Source organism: Mauremys mutica, chromosome 1 (assembly GCF_020497125.1).
Source record: "Mauremys mutica isolate MM-2020 ecotype Southern chromosome 1, ASM2049712v1, whole genome shotgun sequence".
Classification (NCBI taxonomy): Eukaryota; Metazoa; Chordata; order Testudines; family Geoemydidae; genus Mauremys; species Mauremys mutica.
In genome coordinates, this window is record NC_059072.1 from 87,590,556 (window position 1) to 87,611,398 (window position 20,843).

Sequence of the window (20,843 nt, forward strand, 5' to 3'; positions counted from 1 at the left end):
ACTGTTTATGACAGTTGTATTCTTTTCAGTATCACCTACTGTTCCATATGGCATGTAGTGAAAGCTACCCGGTTGATATGTGTAATGCTAATGAGCCATAGATTAGCCTCAAAGAAGAAATGAAACACAACACATTTTAACTCTTCTTGTCTGAGTGTTGAATGAAGGACAGTCTGTCAACACTTTGCCTCTCCCTGCTTTTTTGAGCGAGCGAGAGAGCAGCGTGAAGTAAAATCCTGCATCAGTGGCTGGTGGCCATGCTAAAGCAGCATGAAGGCATCTTCTAAGAGTCTGATCATTTTGATTGTCAGAGGAGAGAGGGTGGCAATATATTCTAGACCTGTTGGAGCATGCATCCCCTTGAGAGCACTGTGTCAGCAGGGAAGGAATGAGTCCGCTGAGCGTGCCAAGGAATCAGAACTTTGTGAATGACAAACCAATCAGATTCCAAACGTGCTCAGTGTGAAATCAACATGAATAATTTATTGTTCTTAAGTTAGCCCTGTGTGTGCTGAGATAAACGTACAGCAGACATATCTCAAATGTGCACATTGTCTTACAAGATGAATGGGGAGGATTGCGGATTAATGAGCTTTCTAATAGTCTTGAAAATCCAGATGATTTTACTCAATTTATAAGCATGAAACTGGATGTTTGAAGACATTTGTGTTGTCCTCCTCTTCCCACCCCCATCGTCATTAAACTAACACAAAATGTAGTAATATTGGGTCCGGTTTCCCTCTGCAGGAAAAGCTGCAGGTCCAAGGAGATTAACTCCTGTGAGGGAAAACTTCCCCGCTATCATCTTGGGATACCCCTCTGACCTTGCAAACAATGTGCATGAAGTACAAGGCCTTCTGTGTGGAAGCTCTGTGCTGCCACAGTAGATATGGCTCCTGTAGCTCTGACCCTATTTCTTGGCAGTGTGGTGTCAACGTACCCCCACTATGGAGGTGGGGGTTACAGAAAAATAACACATCCCTGAAAAATCCCTGACAAACTCCTGGTTAAGACTCAGATACTTCTCCATTTCTGTCCTGGGTCAGCAAGTATAAATGCTGGTTACCCTAAGTAAGCACAAGGATGGCTTGGAATAAAAGTGTTATCCCTGCAAGCAAACCCTATTAATTTAGAAGAAGAATTAATAATGATAAATTAGTCTGCTACAACTTGGTGGGTGCTAAAGCTGCGGAAGTTATTTTCAAACTCAGTTCAAATATTTAATTTATCCCTTTTTCCCATTTTGAAAATTGTGTCTAAACAGATTTGTTTGTTCAAGATTATTCAATGAATGTTTTAGATTAACATATTTCAGCCAGTGTTCAGTGCTTCATTTGTGCTGGGGCTTGCTGAGTCTGACTCCTGCCAACTCTAGGCTTGGCAGTTCATAGCCCCAGCACCTCTGGGCTCCTGGCCAGCAGCTGCCGCTTTCCGGCCACCCAGCTCTGAAGGCAGCACCCTGCCAGCAGCAGGCAGAAGTAAGGGTGTCAATATCATACCATGCCACCCTTACTTCTGCACTGCTGCTGACAGTGGTGCTGCCTTCAGAGCTTGGCACCTGGCCAGCAGCCACCAGTCTCTGCCCACCTAACTTGGCATGTCCTTCCTTACAAATTAAGCACTACCTGTGTTTTGTTCATGAACTAGTCACTGCAAGTATTGCTTTGAGTATTTGAGATTCACCATTTGAGCTGGTCACATGGTAGTGTAGGGGGAGGGATAGCTTAGTGCTTTGAGCATTGGCCTCCTAAACCCAGGGTTGTGAGCCCAATCCTTGAGGAGGCCATGTAGGGATCTGGGGCAAAAATCAGTACTTGGTCCTGCTAGTGAAGGCAGGGGGCTGGACTCATTGACCTTTCAGGCTCCCTTCCAGCTCTGAGATAGGTATATCTCCATATATTGTTACTGTATTCTAATTGGATGAGTGTAATTCTTAGGGTATGCCTACACTAGAGCTGGAAGGTATAAATTCCAGCTTGACCTGACATACTCATGTTAGCTCTGATCAAGCTAGCACACTAAAAATGGAAGTGCAAGGGGCAGTATGGGCTTGTCACCTGAAATACAATCCTATCTGAGACCAAAGGTACGTGGCTGGGTTGCTGCAGCTACACCTTTATTTTTAGTAGGCTAGCTCTGTCAGTGCTAATGTAGGTGTGTCTGCTTCAGCTGGAAATTACACCTTCCAAATCCATTGTAGAATCAAGCTTTCAGTGCAAACATGTACAATTAAGAATTTAAAATTTATTTTCTGTATCTATTCTGCTACGTTCACTTAATATTTCCTCTTTTGGCAAGCAGTCCTAAAGGTAAACTCGTTCACTAGAATGCTCACCGAAAGATAACACACAAGACCCACAAACACAGGCAGAGTAAATGTGTTTAAAAATTTGATCCCGTGTTTGTGAATAACAGTTTGTAAGTACTTACCTACCTTTAGAGAAGACACAAAAGTGACTCCAGTTTCAGAATTGAGGAGCAGAGGATGAAAGTTGCTATTTTTTTTTCTATTTTGAATGGGATTTTGGAGTAATTTGGAGTAATTTTCCCACACTCTCAACTACTTCAGTAGGAATATCTCGAACCCTTTTGACCAGAGACGACAACAGAGAAATCTCAATAACATTTGTTTGGGTTGTGGAGCTGTTTAACTGATTTTTGATGGGAGGAGAAGGGGCAATTAAATTTCCAAACTATGGGCTTCACCCAACAGTCACTGAAACAAATGGAAGCACTCCCGTTGACTTCAGATGGTATTCGATCAGTCCCTCTGCCTGTCTAGCAAAGACTTACTCACATGCTTAGCTTTAAGCATGTGAATAATCCTATGTATGGTGCTCTTTATATACTTTAAGTTAAATACTGGGTAAGTCTTTGCAGGATTGGGGCCCATGACTTTTACACACAGGAAGTAATAGTGCAGATGTTAAGGTGTTAAGTGGTCTTGAGAAAGCAAAACATGTTTTGCAAAGTAAATTTCTTATCTGTGTTTTCTCTGTAGCATTTTTGTTTGGAGTTGGTTTTGATTTAGAATGTTACCCCCCAATCATCCGTAATTCTTCCCCTTCCCTTGGTGACTGTGTGTATCTTTTAACGAGTGCATTGCAGATAAACCCGGCCTTCTTTACCTGCTTGGCCTCCGTTTGTTTTCACCTGCTGAAGCGGGATTATTAAATGCAAGAACTGGCTTTGCTGTCAGCTCTCAAACCATGTGCTTTGAGTAGTGAGATTTGATGAAGTGTGCAGTACCTCAAGATGTTGCAGTTGAAACAAATTAATGAAATGCTTTGTTTTGATAGCCCCCTGTGTGCTATATGAGTCTGTGGTAAATAGCAATGAAAGTTTTTTATTTTCCTGGGGTTCTGTTGCCAAAGCTGTCTGTCCTGGTCTCTGCAATCCTAATGTTTACTTGTCTTGAGTGTAGTGTGTCAGTTAATTCCCACAGAGAAATTAAGCTTTCTGAAAAGCCCAGGAAATGAAACCTTAGAGAGTTGCCAAGAGTTTACTGAGTTTTGTTACGATTTACAGCATCATGTACCATAACGTCTGCTGACACAAATAAGAAGACACTGCTCTACAAAATTCTGGTTATTCATAATCTGAGGACACTTTTTGGCTCAAAAATGTCATATCTGGCTTCTTAGTAACTGTTAATTCTGAAGTCTCCTTATTTGTGGGGGGGAGGGGGGTGGGAGGGGTGAGGGAGTTGTAAGTAACGTTTCTCTTTGCCTGATTTTAATGTTAATGGATAAGCAGGCACTGCTTGTTCTCCGTCTCAGTTGATTTTACCTTTTGTGTACTGCAGGATCGAGAGACAAATCAGCAGGTTTCGAGGATGGTTACCTAGAAAGCCTATGAGACTGGACAAGGAGACACTGCCAGACCTGGAGGAGAATGACTGCTATACTGCCCCTTTCAGTCAGCAAAGGATCCATCAGTGAGTATTTTATGATTTAGTTTAAATGCAAGGCAAAACTATACTACCAGGTTAATCCTGACAAAGCCAAAGCTCAGTATATATGTTTAGGAATAGATCCCCGTGTAGTTTCTCACCATATCATGAGGGTCCATACAGACCACTGAAATAGCAAGACATCTATCTACATTTTGGAGGGCTTGTCTAAACGAACACTTCGTTTGTGGCAAGCTGGGGTGTAAATTGACCCTGCATTAATGTCCTGCACACTAAGTGTCCCAGTGGTCCCTGCTATTGCTCACTAAGGGTATGTCTGCACTGCAGTTAGACACCCGCGGAATCCCTCGGCTCCACCCCAGAGCCCCCTCCTATACCCCAGTCTCCTCATCCCTGGCTCCACCCCAGAGCCCACACCCCAAGCCAGAGCCCTCACCCCCTCTTGCATTCCAACCCACTGCCTCAGCTTGGAGCCTCCTCCCGCACCCTAAACTCCTCATTTCTGACCCGACCCTGGAGTCCTCACCTCCTCCCACACCCTAACCCCCTGAACCAGCCCAGTGAAAACGAGCAAGTGAGTGAGGGTGGGGAGAGTGAGCAACAGAGGGAAGGGGGATGGAGTGAGCAGGGGCGGGGCAAGGATGTTCTATTTAGTGCAAGCAGAAAGTTGGCAACCCTATGTCAGTTGGAATGTGAGCATGCACAGAAGAACAAAACAGACAAATTGGGTGGGAGTGGGAGGTAACAATTAAACAGAGTTGAGCGAAAAAGTGGAAGTCTTAGCTCACCACTTGCCTAACTAAGACTTCTGCTATTCCACTAAACCCTGTTTTATTGCTGTGTCACCCTCCCAACCCATCCCAACCTATTGCTCTATTTCTTTCTCCTGCTAAGTCTTGTGTGGCACCTAAACTGTACATTTTCTGGGGAAGGGAGCTCATTGGTGGTGCCCAAGAGATAAAAATATTACTTCATTTATTTTTGGCTGGTTTATTTATCTGCCAAGACCTAAGCTCCAGAATCTGTGATGTCAATGCTAAAGCTGATGACATAATTAACATCTAAAGCAGTGTAAACAGTGAAGCGAATGTACTAGTACAGGGATCGGCAACCTCTGGCACACGGCTCGCAGCGGCATGGGTAAGCACCCTGCCGGGCCGGGCCAGTTTGTTTACCTGCTGCATCCACGGGTTCAGCCAATTGCGGCTCCCACTGGCTGCAGTTCACTGCTCCAGGCCAATGGGGGCGGGGGGAAGCTGTGGCCAGCACATCCCTCGGCCCACGCCGCTTCCCGTAGCTCCCATTGGCCTGGAATGGCGATCATCCAAACCTGCAGATGCGACAGGTAAACAAACTGGCCCAGCCCGCCAGGGGATTTCCCTGGCGAGCCGCATGCCAGAGGTTGCCGACCCCTGTACTAGTAGCTCTTGACAGTAAGGTCATTGACGTCATCAGCTGCTGCAGGAGAGACATGGAACCCTGAACTCATATCTTCAGTTAAAAAGATGTACAGTTTCCTTGTAAAATGCATTAGTTTATATTTTTTTACTGGACACATTCTGTATTTAGAATATCTAGCATTTTTTTAAAGACGCATTTCAGGTCACTTTTAAATTATGTAGATCATTACCCACCTTTCACGGGAAACGCAATCCAAAAGTTACTTACACAATTTCAAATTTGAGCACTAGAACTACAATTGTTGGTGTACTTTATCCATAAACCACTTTTTTACTTTTAGTGTGCTTGAGTCAAATGACTCCTTAAATTAATTATGTAGTATACTGGAGCAATTTACCCTGGGGCCAGATGGATTCTCCATCACTGACCATTTTTAAATTGAGATTGGATGTTTTTCTAAAAGATGCGGTCTTGGAAGTAGTTGTAGGAAGTTCTGTGGACTGTGTTATAGAGGAGGTCAGACTAGACAATCACAGTGGTCCCTTCTGGCCTTGGAATCTATGAATCCATGAGTATTTACTGTTTAGCTGAGGAGAGAGGAGCAAAACAGATATGGGGAGTTGAGGGGCAAAATTAATTGCTGGTCAGGGGGACTGGCAGGTTTGGGGATGATATACATCCCCCACATATGCTTTTTTCAGACCACTTTAAGTACAATGTGTAACTCCATTGACTTCAAGAGAGCTACTTCTGTTTATACCACTGTGAGAACAGAATCAGGAGATTTGTTCTGTTGGTTTTTTTAAATGTCCTTATAAATTTCCCTCCTCCCCCCCCAAAAAAAAAATCATTCATGAAGTATCAGGGATTGGTCAGTAAGAGAATTAATTATTTCTCTTTCATCTTGAAATATTATGTGTGGTGGTCTCTTGCCTAACTTTTCATAGTAATTCTTCAATATAATATACAACATTGATAGTGATGCATTCTGAGGTCAGCAATGGCCTGTCCTAAGAAGCAGACCAAAGCTGAATTAACATTCAACCAGAATATTGTGTGGCATGCTGATAAACATATGCTTCCATATCAGATTGGCAGAGGTTCAGCTGTCACTGTTATCAGCCTTTCACAATTAAATCTGTCATCAGGTTCTTTTAATGAAAGAGAAAAATTTACAAGCTAAAGTGAATTTAACAATCAGGTTTCAAACCTGGCAGGTCCTCAAGTGACATTTTGGGAACATTTAGTGGAGAGCAAGGAATGGAAAGCTACCATCTTAGAAATGTTATGGTAACTTAGCTTATTGTTTTTCAGTGCTAAGGTGGGCCGGATGAATTTTCACACTGTGTCTAGCTGAGTCACCTCAAGTAAATTTGCTAAAGTACTTGTAGAAAACAGTATGTTGATCAGGGACAAATTCTGTCCTCACAAGTGACTGGGTTCTCCCATTATTTTCAATGGGAGTTATGTGTGTGCCCCCAGAGTAATATTTGGCCAACTTGTTTCTGCTGATAGGTGGTTTTAGTTGGTGGCAGAGGGAAAGGTTCACTGAGTGTTCAAAATGGGAGAAATCCATTCCACTTGCAAAAAGCCAGGTGCAGGTGCCACTTCAACCTATGGCTTGGAATAGCAGCCATACCTCCTCCACTCCTGTTGCACAGTGCACTGGCACAGATCTGCGACCACCGCTATCCTCCCTTCCCTCCTCAGACCAATGGTTATGTTGACTTTCCATGCCAGCCTTGCAGTGAGAAAGGGCTCTGGGAAGGGGAAGACAGTGGAGAAAGGCTCTGGCAGCTCCCTGCTGCTTGGAGCCTTTCCCCACTGCAGGGAACAACTCCACCAGCTCCTCACTGCTGGAGTCCTGCCCCCACCACAGGAAAAACTCTGGCAGCAGGGAAAGGCTCCTCCTGCTCCCCACTGCTGAAGCACTTCCCCCACTGTAGGGAAAGTGGTGAGCAGATGAGAGAGAAGCAGGTCTAGAAACTCTAGGTAGGAGGCCTGAAGAGTGGGGGGCCCTGGAAGAGGGCCTGGAAGAACTGGGACAGAATAGTTAATGACTCTCAGGTGGTTGACCTGGGAATGATGATCCTGGAAGGCGATTGAAGAGCTGCTGCATTGTAACCTTGTTTTACTTTGTGGTTTTGAGAGGAACTGTTGTCACTGTGAGGGAGTTGCAGAGTGTGGCACTTGTATGAATAAAAGGGTTTGAATTTGCCACTGTGAGAAACAGTATTCCTTTGGGTGGGCCATATAAAGGGTATCAGAGGGGTAGCCGTGTTAGTCTGGATCTGTAAAAGCAGCAGAGAGTCTTGTGGCACCTTATAGACTAACAGACGTTTGGGAGCATGAGCTTTCGTGGGTGAATACCCACTTCGTAGGATGCATGTAGTGGAAATTTCCAGGGGCAGGTATATATAAGCAAGCAAGAAGCAGGCTAGAGATAACGAGGTTAGTTCAATCAGGGAGGATTCCATATAAAGGGGAAACTGAGGCAGATGTATGTGTGTTGTGGCATGGCCTGCTGCAGGAGGGTGCTCAAGCAGGGGTCACTCAATGATAGGCACTGAAGAGACCACTGATGGAATACTTTGTCCAGTTTTGCTTAAAAGGATGTTGAAAAATTGGAGAGGGATTCAGAAAAGAGCTACAAAAATGATTTGAGGTTTGGGAAACCACTCTTAACAGTGAGTGACTTACAGAACTTAATATATTTAGCTTATTGAAGAAGGGTTAAGAGGCAACCAGTTCATGGTCTAAAAGTACCTACACAGGGAGAAGATACCTAATACTTTCAGCACTCTTTAATCTAGCAGACTGAGAAATAATAAAATCCAATGGCTAGAAGTTGATTACAAAAATTCAACTGGAAAAAAGGTGCATGTTTTTATAACCATCAGAGCAGCTTACCAAGGGATGTGATAGATTCTTCATCACTTGAACCTAAAATTGTTGGTCTCAATAGAGGAATTATTAGGGAGGTTCTATGACCTTTGTAACGCAGGAGGTCAGACCAGATGATTATAATGGTCCCTCCATCCTTAAAATAAATGGGCTTCTTCTTTACTGGTGTAAATCAGTGTTGCTCCAAGAATCTGGCCTTATGAATCCCTGAATAAACACTAGATGGCAGTGCAGCAAAACACTTATAAATCCTGTCTCAGAAAAAATAAATACACAAAAATTGCATTTTGAAATAAGAATTTCACTTAATTATCATGCTCACTGGTCACACTCAATGTAGTTAAGGTTGTAGAACAGTTACCTGATCGGCCTGATTTTATATGCTTATAACTTTCTGAAATATTTACCTTTTTGAACTGAAATTTTTCATGCTTGACTTCTGCCTAAAAGCGGTTTCTTTTTTCTTTTTCTTCTTGCTTCAAGTTCCCTTTGGCTGTATTTGAGTTCAGCAAGGGTGGAGAAACAAATCAACATTTTCCTATTTTTTTTAAATTCTAGTTACACTTTTCATATGCAGGTCTGCAGCAAAAATATGGCTAAAGTTTGAAACTTGGTGTGGACATAGTCTTCATTGGTGGTGGGTTCACCAGGTGACAGGCACTTTAGAAACGCCTGGATGGATAGATTATTTCTGTCACAGTTCAGGGCAATGACACCTGTATTTCTCCTCAATGGTACAGCAAGGGCACCCACATTTGGCTTCCAGCTCCCCACCTGTCACCTCTCTTGGGTAGAGAAATGCATGTCTTTCATTTCTGACTAGGGCATTCTCAGGCTGAATAGTTCCCTTTTCTCCACTGTGTAATTCCAAGCACAGACAGGTTGCCTTAAGACACCTGATTGTTTTCTCTTCAGAAATGGATAACAGTGTAATTGCTACAGATATAAGTTACCACCCAGTTCTTTCTAAGCAAGCCTCCTTTATTCTTAAGGTACAAAGCATTAAGGAGAAAACATGAAAAACAATAAAAGAATCTACACGCATGCTAATAAGTTTACCAGCGTTCATCCCAACTCTTACGTGAGCTCTGGCAAGTGGTGTCTTTTAATACCCCACTGTAGGGGCATCCTTGTGGTTACAGGTTTATCAGATTCAGCTCAGAACAAGCTTCAAAGTGTTGATAATGAAGAAATTACATTATCATCACCCCTCCCTACTAGAGAAGGTACATACAGTGCCCCAACAACTCATACACAATCACATTTTAATACAATATACCCCAAAGTTGTTAACTCCAATTCACTATGGCTTGATTTAACTCAGTAAGGTTATCTTAATTCCATACAGTTTGTTCAATATATTACAATATATTGACAGTCTGTCACAATGATTTGCTTGGTTTGGGGAGAAAAATACTTAAAATATTCCTATGCTAAGATTTTAGCATATCGTAAGCAAGGCCTTTCCCTTTCTGAACATCACAGCACGCTCTTCCTTGCCAGCCAGCATAAAGGGCCAGGCAGGGAGAGGAATTTGTGAGAGAGGTTTTAAATACACACCGCTAAATCCTCAAAAAACTGATGACAGTGACAGGAGAAAAGAGCAGATCTCAAGATTTTTAAGGTGTGACTACAGTTTTTGCAGTGCAGCCTAAGCTTTTATTCTGAAGGCATAACTCACTGTGTGCATCATAAAACTGTCAGTACTGAAAGCATCCAAACCTCCTCCTCCTTTCCAAGTAGCAATAATGGGGAAGGGGGAATCTCCCTCCCTACTAAAGGGAAAGTGCTCTATTCAAGCAAGGTTAGGAGTTTGAAGTCCGGGAAGGAAAAGGGAAAAGATAGAAAATAATAATCTGGCCACTCGGTGTCCCTGTCCTCCAGTGGCTGTGGTTCATAAAGGGTCTTTTTGTGCAGGCAATAATTTTTCTGAAGACTGTCGGCTATGGGAATGTTCACTGCACAAGATCTGAAATAATTTTTCATTCAGAGATCACGGTAATTCATTGTTATTACATTAGATCTTAGTTATTTTTTTAAATGAATTGCTGCTCAGCTGGGAATGGGAACTATATTAATTAGTTGTGAATTTCTAACTCTCTACTTCCTAGTTAGGAAAATGCTCAAAATTTTTGCATAGAGATTTCAAGCAGTGTGTCAGGACTTTTCCCTTTCCCCTTATTTCAAAGAAAAATATGAAAACTATTTGACTTCTCATTAGAGATTTATTTCCCATATAATTGGATAAAACACTAAAAAAAAAGTAAATGAAAAATAGTCCCATGTGCAATCATAACACCTCAGGCTGAGGAGGGCTGTGCTGGGACAATATCTAGATAGCTTAAAATTTTGTAATTGTTTGCAGTGTGTTGTAGCTGTATAGGTCCTAGGATATGAGAAAGACAAGGTAGGAGAGGTAATATTTCTCCTATTGGACCAACTTCTGTTAGTGGAAGAGACAAGCTTTCAAGCTTCACAGAGCTCTTTTTTATGTATGGGGCACGTAACCAGATTGTCTAAACTAAACACAAGTTGGGACAGATTGTTAAGCATTAGGGGTTCACACTTGCTGTAGGAGACCACTCAAAATGAAGTGTGTAATTAAGGGTTATTAGGCAGTGTGGTGTGTTACAAATTGTTATAATGAGCCATAAAACCAGTGTCTCTGGTAAGTCCATGTTTTTCAGTGTCTAGAAGAGTTATGAACTTAAGTTCACAGGTTCATCTGTTGAAGGTGTTGTGCAGGTTTACTTTGAGGACTGAGAGGTCAAATGTGGAGTGATTACTTTGTGAAAACTGTTCACTCATGTGTGATGTGGTATTTTTGTCTTTTATCATTTTTCTGTGCAAGTTCATTCAAGAGTGTAGTGATTGTCTCTTTTTACCCACATAGTTGTTGTGAGTCATTTGATGCACCGTTCAAGGTACACCATGTTTTAATGGGAATGCATAGTGCCCATGGGTCTTGAAAGATGTGTTTGGGGAGTCATTGATCATCATAGCAGTGGAGATATGTCTTCAGGTTTTGCATCTGTTGTTCTGACATGATCTGATGCCACTTGGAACTGGTGTATCCTGGTCTGCGGGGAGCTTGCTCCTGATGATAAGCTTGGTGAGGTTGGAAGGTTGTTTGAAGGCCAGATGTGGGGGTTCAGAAAAGATTTCTCTCAGGATGTGGTCCCCATCAAGTATGGGTTGTAACTGTTTGATGACAGTCCAAATGGGTTCCAGTGGAAAGTGGTACGTGACAACTAGGTGTGTGTGGTCAGTGGGGGGATTTTTTCTGTATTGAAGCAGGTTCTCCCAGGGTATTTGGGTGGCCCATTCTATGATGTGATCCACTTCTCAGTTGGAGTATCCTTATTTGCTGAAGGTGTGTATCCCGGACTTTGTCTTCAGAGCAAATTCTATGATATCTGAGTGCCTGGGAGTAGATAACAGATTTCTTGGTGTGGCTGGGATGGCTGCTGGATCTGTAAAGGAAAGTTTCTTGATCATGGGGTTTCTTTTATACAGATGTTTGTAGGGATCCGTTGTTGATGCTGATCATCGTGTCAGGGAAATTGCTGCTGGTGTGGGAGTGTTCTAGAGAGAGTTTGATAGATGGGTGGTGGTGGTGGTTGAAGTTGTGGTGGAAATCTGAGCGAGTATAGGTCATCTGTCCGGAGGATGAAAATATCATCAATATATCTCAGGTATATCATTGGTTTCATGATGCATTTTTCCTGAAATTCGCCCTTGAAGAGGTTTGCATATTGGGGAGCCATCATAGTACCCATAGCTGTTCCCATCATAGGCGCTGACTCTGTGGGTGCTCTGGGGCTGGAGCATCCATGGGGAAAAATTGGTGGGTGCTCTGCACCCACCGGCAGCCAAGCTCCCTGCTCCAGCTCACCTCCGCCTCCACCTCCTCCCCTGAGCGCGCTGTGTCCCTGCTTCTCCTCCCAGCGCTTGCTGCCGCGAAACAGTTGTTTCGCAGTGTAACAAGCTGTGGGAGGGAGGGGGGAGGAGCGGGAACGTGGCGCACTCAGAAGAGGAGGCGGGGAAGAGGTGGGGCCGGGGCAGGGATTTGGGGAAGGAGTCCAATAAGGGCAGGGAGGGGGCAGAGTTGGGGCAGGGACTTTGGGGAAGAGGTTGGAATGAGGGCGGGGCAGGGGTGGAGTCGAGGTGGGACCGGTGGCGCGGGACCGCGAGCACACACCAGCATCAGGAGAAGTTGGCGCCTATGGTTCCTGAGTGTTGTACATTAACTTGTAGGTATTTGAGGCAGTCCTGGTGAGGGATGTTGATGTACAGGGAGGTGACATCTATGGTGGCAAGAATGGTGTTCTAGGGGAGGCTGTTAATGTTTTGAACTGTCTTAGAGGAAGCTGGCCCTTTGTGTGGTGACTGGTTTGAGGATGGTTTCTATGAATCCTGATATTCCTTCAGTAAGAGCGCATGTCTGTATGGATTCCCTTGTTTGTGTGTCTTGGGAAGCATGTAGAAAATCCCTGGGGTAGGTTCATATGGGGGGAGGAAGGGGAGGTTGTAGAATTTTTTTCTTTTAGTTGTTTGGGGAAGGATTTGATGGTATCTTTTGAATTCCTGTGTTGGGGGGCGGCTCTGAGTTCCTTATAGTAGGTTGTGTCAGAGAGCTGTCTTTGCCTTTTTGACATAGTCATCACGACTAAGAACTATGATGGCATCCTGTTTGTCTGCTAGTTTGATCACTATCTGATCTGGATTTCAGGGACTGTATATTCTCTAGGTGGTACAGAGATTGTGGTGGAAGTAATGTTTGTTGAAGACTAACAGTAAATTTTCTACCCTAAGGCAATTAATGTAATGATCCTAGGTGTGATTCTGTCTGCTGGGGGTATCCAGTCAGATTATTCTTTTTTCTTATGACTGTTGGCGGGGATGTGATAGTTGTGGGTGGTGTCATCTTAGTTGTGAAAGAGTTCCTTGGGGTGAAGTTGGTAGAAGAATTATTTTAAGTTCTCCACTGCAAGTAACTAGTTAGTAGGAGTATATTTTCAGGGACAGTGGAGGGAAGGCCCTTTCCCCGTAATAAGGGAAAGCTTGTCCCCTTAATATACAGCTTCCTTAGTTACAATTACTAGCTTACAGTGTAAAGGCTTCCGTTGCCTTTAATGGAAGTTGTGGATGCTCAGCATCTCTTAGGTTCAGGCCATCTGACTAGAGCTGCTAGTCTTTATCTACTAATGGAATGTGTTTAGATTCCACTCTGGTTAGCATCATTGGTTTGACTTGAATACCTAATGCTTGGGGTGCCCTGCCAAAGAACAGCTGGTAAATGCAAGCACTTTAGTTCAGTAACCAGGTCCTGGAGTGTTTAAATTTTAGATTGTTTGTCTCTTTGTTAATAGAAAATATCCAGTTCTTTGTTTCCCCAAATAAGTTTAAAAATAAATTAAAGCAAGAAAGGAACAAAATCTGCCCCCAGGTACCTGCACAGAACTTCCATTGAGTGAGAGCAGAATTTGGCCCCAAAGTGTTTGCATAGTGGAAGTTTGCAACCTGAAAAGTTCCCAAAACATTATGCATCAAAATGAATTAATTGGGTGTTTTGCCTTTGCATTAGTTTGAGACCATTCTTTAGATGAGAGTTGGCTTTATTGCCTTTATTCTGCCTTGTTAGCAGTGGCAAGATAGTTTGATATCTCCAGATCCGAGCCTAATTAAGAAAGCTACCGATTTCATTTCAAAGCAATTAACCTTCTTTTGTGCCATATAATGTAACAAATACAAGAGCAATATATTTCAGCTGTATGACATTTTCAAAAATGGGCTTTAATTAAGGACTGGAATCTTTGCTCATCTGGATAGTCCCGTTAACCTCAGTTGGAGTCTGCATATGAGCAAGGACTACACACACGGTATGGGTTGTAGGGTCAGGCTAATGGATTTAAACTCTGTGGGTGTGGACGGCGGTATAAGAGCCAAGGGGAGTCTAAGCCTCCCCAAACAGGATGTGGTGCCCCTCCCTCTGGAGAGGTGCCAGGCTGCTGCCTTTGGAGCACTGCTGCCAAAAGGCAGCAGCCCGAGATATAGCCCCACCACGCTCCACCCAAGGCCCCATTCCCACTCATTCTTTTCCCCCATGACCACACCCATGCTGCTCCTCTTCCCATCCCCCCCTGCCACTTCCCCAGAGGCCCCCCTGTCCATGCCTCTCCACCCCCTTTCCAGATGCCTCCCTACCTGCTGGGGGCAGAGAGGCACAAGTGGCAGATAGGGGAGCCTCGGGGAAGGGAGCCAAGCGGGAGCCCCACCAGGGGCAGAGTGGGGAGGTGGAGCATGGGTGGGGCCTCAGGGGGGAGGAGACTGAGCAAGGGCAGGCCACAGTCTGGAGCAGGGGAGTGGGGCTATGATCTGGGCAGCGGTGCTCCCCCTACTCTAGGGAACTTCCAGTGCTTATAACCAGCATCCCCAATGCACGAGTCACGCGCTGCCCATGTCTGTGGGGCAGAGATCTTGGCTCCATGCATGTCTATGAAATGCCTAGCATACTACACAAATAATGTTTATTTTTAAATATATATCTTTTTATAAAATGAAGAAGCTAGTCAGTTTGGCTAAAATTAGAAGTGATCCAAACGTTTATCCCAAATTTATAACAAACCTACCCTGAAGTTTTAATGAAGATCAAAAAAATTCAGTATGTTTAATAATCATAGTCAGGACTCCAAGAACAGAAGTGCTGAACAAATGCTGTTCTCTAGGCATTTATAATGCATCTGAAGGCAGAAGGGGGCTAGAAATCTCTCAGGAGAGCTTAATCTTATGCCATTTTCAGCTTAGTGAAGTTGGATAAGTTGAATGGATGCTTATTTGGACCAAATCTTGGAACTTTGTGAGGTTTACCCATCATGAATTGAAACGTGTAGTGTGAGGCACAGTCCAGAATTTTCATAGCACTCAGCTTTACGAAGCCTCCTCACTTCTGAGACACACCCTCCATCTCTATGCATCTGCTGTGGGTTATGTGGGAGAACAACATAGAACAATAAGGTTATGTACTATGTAGGCCTGACTCTGTTCCTGCCATGGGGAAATTTTCTCCTGGATGGTTGTGGAGCCTTTATAGCTTCTGTATGCCACTGGAGTAATATATGAGGGAGTGAGAACCTAGTTCTGCTATAGGTTAGTATTCAAAGCAGCGTAGATCCCAACCACCCAAAACCGAAATCTGTGGTGTGTACTTTTTAAACTGAGTGACGCAGGCTCAGAATAAGATAAACAACAGAACCTAGTGAAGAAATAGAACAGTAAAAACCCTGAAATTATGGGAGGTTTTCTGTAATCAGAACAGTATCAGTTACAGCTTGACTAAATGGACTGAGGTACATGTGTGGTATAACTCCAAATGTCTAGGCTTTGGCTACACTTGCACTTCAAAGCGCTGCCGTGGCAGCGCTTTGAAGCGCTAAGTGTAGTCAAAGCGCCAGCGCTGGGAGAGAGCTCTCCCAGCGCTGTCCGTACTCCACCTCCCTGTGGGGAATAACGTATAGCGCTGGGAGCCGCGCTCCCAGCGCTGGGGCTTTGACCACACTGGCGCTTTGCAGCGCCGCAATTTGCAGCGCTGGAGAGGGTGTGTTTTCACACCCTGCTGCAGCGCTGCAAATTTGCAAGTGTAGCCAAGGCCAAATTGAATCACTGTACCTTAGGGATGAAGCCAGTTCCATGTCTTTTCAGAAACTATTTTCGGGAATGTTGGACTATTACAATCAGGAAATAGGGCTAGGTACACAAATCACCTTCAAATAGGTGTGAGAGTGTATGTGTGTGTTGCGTACAGTAGTAGGCAGAAGGAATCTCTGAAAGATATCTACATTGTAATAAGGCAAGTGCCAGAGACACACAGGCTGCATTTTAAGTGGGTGACACAAATTCTATGGAAGAGGGACAGAGAGAACACCATGGGTTCAACAAATCTTAGTGAAGATTTCTGAATGCCTTAAAAGTCACTTTATTAGAGCTGATACTGTTTTGAACTTGTTTTCCCATGCAAAGTTGTTGGGAGCAATTGACTGAGACCCATGGTATTTCAGAGAGCCCCCATAATGTTGATTTAGGATAAATAATATGCCACATTTTGTTCAATGCCTCTGCTAACACGTCTTTTCCTGTACTTGGTACAGGGATGGACTGGGTGACCTGTCAGATTTGTTCCATTTCTAACCTCTGCCATTCTAGTCCCTGTGAAATTTAGTATCTTTCCCTGGTGTCACCAACATATGCACTCAGATTGATTCAGCCAGCTCTGGAAAAGACAGGATTCTGCTAGATGATCAGCATTTCAGTATGTCTATGGAATTTTCATTTGTTTTTCCTTCTCCACTCTCAGCAAGATAGATCAATAATCTTAATGCTACAGTTACTACATTTTAAAATAAACGCAAGTAGCTAAAGTAAGGTGTCCTTTGGAGCAAGTAGTAGTTCGACTCCTTTGCATATTCCACCAACATTCAGTTCTGTATCTTTTATACATCTTAGCCCATGTCTACATTGCACACCTTACAATGGCACAGCTGTGCTGCTACATCTGCTCCATTGTAAGGCACTCAGTGTAACCACTCTGTCACCAGGAGAGAGCTCTCCCAGTGACCAAATAAAACCACCCCCAATAAGGCACAATAGCTTCGGTGGCAGGAAAGCGTCTCCCACTGATGAAGCACTATCCACACCGGTCCTTTTTGTCATTAAAACTTTTGTCATTCAGGGGGATGTTTTTTCACACCCCTGAGTGACAAAAGTTTTAAAAATAGAAGTGCAATGTAGAGTCATAGAATATGAGGGTTGGAAGGCACCTCAGTAGGTCATCTAGGCCAACCCCCTGCTCAAAGTAGGAGCGATCTCCAGACAGATTTTTACCCCAGTTCCTTAAGTGGCCCCCTCAAGGATTAAACTCACAATTCTAGGTTTAGCAGGCCAATCTGCAAACCACTGAGCTAGCCCTTCCCCCACAACATAGCCTTGATGTTGGTTGGTCATAATCATATGACATAGAAATGGTTATATAGAGAGCAGCTTTCAGTGTGCTTGCGCAGCCATTTAGGAACAATCTACAGTTGTATCACTATGTATGGTCATAATCATAGATGTCTATGCAAAATAATTTCACACCTGCAAGGAAAATGGACAAACCTTTTTGCTGTGTTATCGGGAAAATGGTAGAATGAACCCAGAGAAGGAATGTAAGCCTCTCAATGCAGGAGCTCAAGGTTAAGTTCAAGTGCAACTTGCTGTGTGAGTTGGTCTCAAAAGTGATTGCCATGGTGACTAGTATTCACTGCTACCCAGAAAGGGAGGCCTTGGAGAAGGAAGTCAGGTGGACATCAAATGGAAAAAATGAAAAATAGTGTTGAAATATTTTTTTAAAACCCACAAACCTTTACACGCGTCTTTGAGCTGATGTCTGTTATAGAACATGACAAATTAGCCGTGGCACAATACCAGAGTTTAGGATACTGCAGTGAGAAGCAGAACGATTCTGCTGACTCATGTTTGTTTATGCCAGAAGTCAGATGAGGGAGGCTCATTCACTCCAATCCAGGCTGTAAAGGATTTGTGTGTCCTTTTGAGGAGGGGCAGAGAGAACTTGCACCTGAGGCCAGAAAGGTGAGAAACCTCAAAACAAACCAAGCTTGGGTTGAGACTGAAGTTTTATTATCATTTAACAATAACGGCAAATCCCAGGAAGTGGTAAACTTGAACAATAAGGGCTTGTTTTCACTGCTCACTGGGTTTGTGAACAGCAGTGTAGAAGTTCTAGCACAGGTAGAGTTGGAGCTCTCACACCACCTCCCTGCCAGTTCCAGCCTGAGCCTGAGGGTCTCAACAGCTGTTTTTAGCTCTGTAGTGAGAGCCCAAGTCTGTGGACCCAGGCTCTGAGACACCATGTAGACCTACCCACTCAGGCTAGGCTAACTTGAGTGTAAATAACTCTGTAGTGAAGACATGTTCTTAGCAGTTCAGGTGCAAAACCTGTGTGGATATGTGCGCACTTGTGATGTGGAGAGAGCAGTGTGAGAACTTTTCCTATTCACAAATCTTATTATGTTGCGGAAAATAGAAGGGACATTTGTATTGGTTGGTGAATTTCAAAAGATTCGGTGTTTCCATTTGGATAAGCACCCAAAAATGTAGGTGTTTATCCAAATCCCTTGGATATGGAGGTCTTACACAAGCTTTCTCATGAGATTTCAGGACTCTTTGTTTTTGTTTGGGCGAGAAGTACTTTGAGGACAGCTTTTTTCATGGCATTCTAACATTTCTGCTTCTGGTCCAAAGCAGAACCTGGAAGTAAAAAGGGCAAGTGAATAAAAATGAAATATAATGGACGGCAGAGTTGACTAAACTTTTTTTGAACTTCAGAAAAACTTTGATTTTGGTTCAACTCAAGTTTTGGAAGAAAGATCAGGGAGAGTGTCTGTAGTCCCTGATAATTTTCTCCCATCCCTATAAAGCAGTATTGTAGTTGTACACTGGGTGGGAGAGACAGGAAAAACACAAAGTTTGCCCAGGATACAGAAGAGGGGAAAAGGCATTAATCCATTAAAGGAAGAGTAAAAAATATCCAAACCTGCCATATTAGCTCTGTAAAAGGCAAGAAGGGCAGCCAATAGTAAGCCAGGCCTAAAGAAGCTCCACAGAGACAAATCTCACATTGGTGAGAATGGTGGCTGAGGAAAAGTTAATAGCATTCCAGCACTGAAAAAGCAAACAGGTTTCCCTCCTCATCAATGATTGAGAAGTGAAGTCAGTCAGAAACACCACACCTGAGGGCTGGGCTCATGCAAATCCTACTCCTTAGTAGGAACACCCAGGAGGCCGAAAAGAAAAGATTTTAAAAGCCACTAGGGCTGCTCATGCTATGAGAGCATTAAATGGGATCTGATGAAGATCCTGGGAGAAATGCTGCCCCGGTTGAAGGCAGTGTGAGTTTAGGAATTGCCTTCAGTGGGACCAGGATTTCATCATTTTTGTATTGTTAAAATAGTTGAAAGTAAAGTGGGTTATTTTTTTTAAGGTGGCAGCAAGCATCACAAAGGGAAATAACTTAAACTCAGGCCCAGGAAACTTCTATAAGCAGGGGTAATAGAGAGAGGTACGGGCTGGTGTACCACTCTTATGTACCTTAATATTTTGTTTAATGTCTTTAATTTTTGGATTTTTCTGTATGTCTTGGAAGCAGGATACTAGAACCCTCTGGAGCAAATTGTATGTGGTGTAGAAGACCTAAAATACAGTAGGAACTTTTTGGCAGGAGAGAGCCAGGACATGGGGATTTCACACAGCCCTGCATAATAGGGAGCTATTTCCCTGACTGCTTTTCCCATATGAATATGGAGGGGGAAATGACCATGTTGGGTCTGTGGCTAGTGGATCCTCTCTGAAGAGGGTATATTTGCTTGGCCAAAACCCTGTGGGGGAAAAACACTGAGCCCCAACTTCTGTACCCTGCAGCAGGGGCTCTGACCTGGCTACATGCTGGATCTACTATTCTGGTTATTTCTGTTCCTTTAGAGTTGTTTCTGATCCCATGCTCTGAGTCCACTCTGCATTCCTGTGAGCTGGTCTCTCTAGGAAATCTGTATGATTGTACCTGCTCATTCACTCATCAACTCATTCACTTTCCCACTGCCTCACTAGCGGGCGCACGGGGAAGCCTGTTGAAAAATGGGAGTCTTTCCATTGACTTCAATGGGCTTTTGATCCAGTTTGAAGGGCCAGATTTTGAAAGGTAGGTGCCAGGGCCATCCCTACCAATTATGGTGCCCTACGCAGCCTGAGCACCTGCTCCCCTTTCCCCCGTCCCCCACCCCGCAGAGGATGTGGGCTGTGCTCAAGACCTGCAGGACCGGCAGCAGGAAGCAGAATGACTTTGCCCCAGCCCGCTCCACTCCCCCTGCCCCAGCCGTGTCACTCGGGGGAGAGGAGTTGGGGGAAGGGGTCTGTTTCCCCCACCACCACCACCACCCGCATTCACCAGCGGCGGGAAGTGGAGCTATACAGCGGGGAGCCAGCGGAGTGGAGTGCTGCTGCAGGGAGCCAGCAGAGCGGAGCAGGCTGGGTTGCTCTGCTTCCTACCACTGCTGGTGAGTGTAGGGATAGGCCTGACCCCTGCTGCCATTGCCAGGCCCCCCCGCTAATTCCCTGGGCTGCGTCCATCACTGGGGGAGTGGGCTTGAGAGAAGGGGTGGAAAATGGGGGCAGGGGCGGAGGGAGTTGTCCCGGGCCCTGCACCCCCTAGGAATGCACAGGGCGCCAGCTGGGGGATGGGGCTGGCTGCCGGCACTACTGCATACGAAGCACGCAGCTGCACAGGGCACTATGCATATGCCTAAGGACGGCCCTGGTAGGCGCCTAGTGTTTGAAAATCCCACTAGGCCCCTATGTGCATCTTTAGGAGCCTAAATATTATTTTTTTAAAGTATTTAGGCTGAAGACCCTATTTTCCCTCAAGAGAACACACAGACCCTGTGAGTTAGTGTCCAAATTCACTCCCTCTTGGTCATACGTTTAGCTGGTACCTCAAAGCCCAATAGTACAACATACACTATGCTGCCTAGAGTTTTCTAATGATCTTGGTAATTATTAAAATATCATACTCTCC

General features: G+C 44.2%; 1 protein-coding gene across 3 annotated transcripts in view; it reads left to right on the top strand.

The window, feature by feature from the left end:
- The window catches only part of ANO4 (anoctamin 4), a 257,266-nt gene that overhangs the window by 151,789 nt on the left and 84,634 nt on the right, over positions 1–20,843 (top strand). For all 3 annotated transcript variants that reach the window (XM_045002152.1, XM_045002153.1, XM_045002154.1), the window contains one exon: positions 3,806–3,937. In XM_045002152.1, the coding sequence (XP_044858087.1) occupies positions 3,806–3,937 (132 nt within the window). The remainder of the gene's footprint in view (positions 1–3,805; positions 3,938–20,843) is intronic.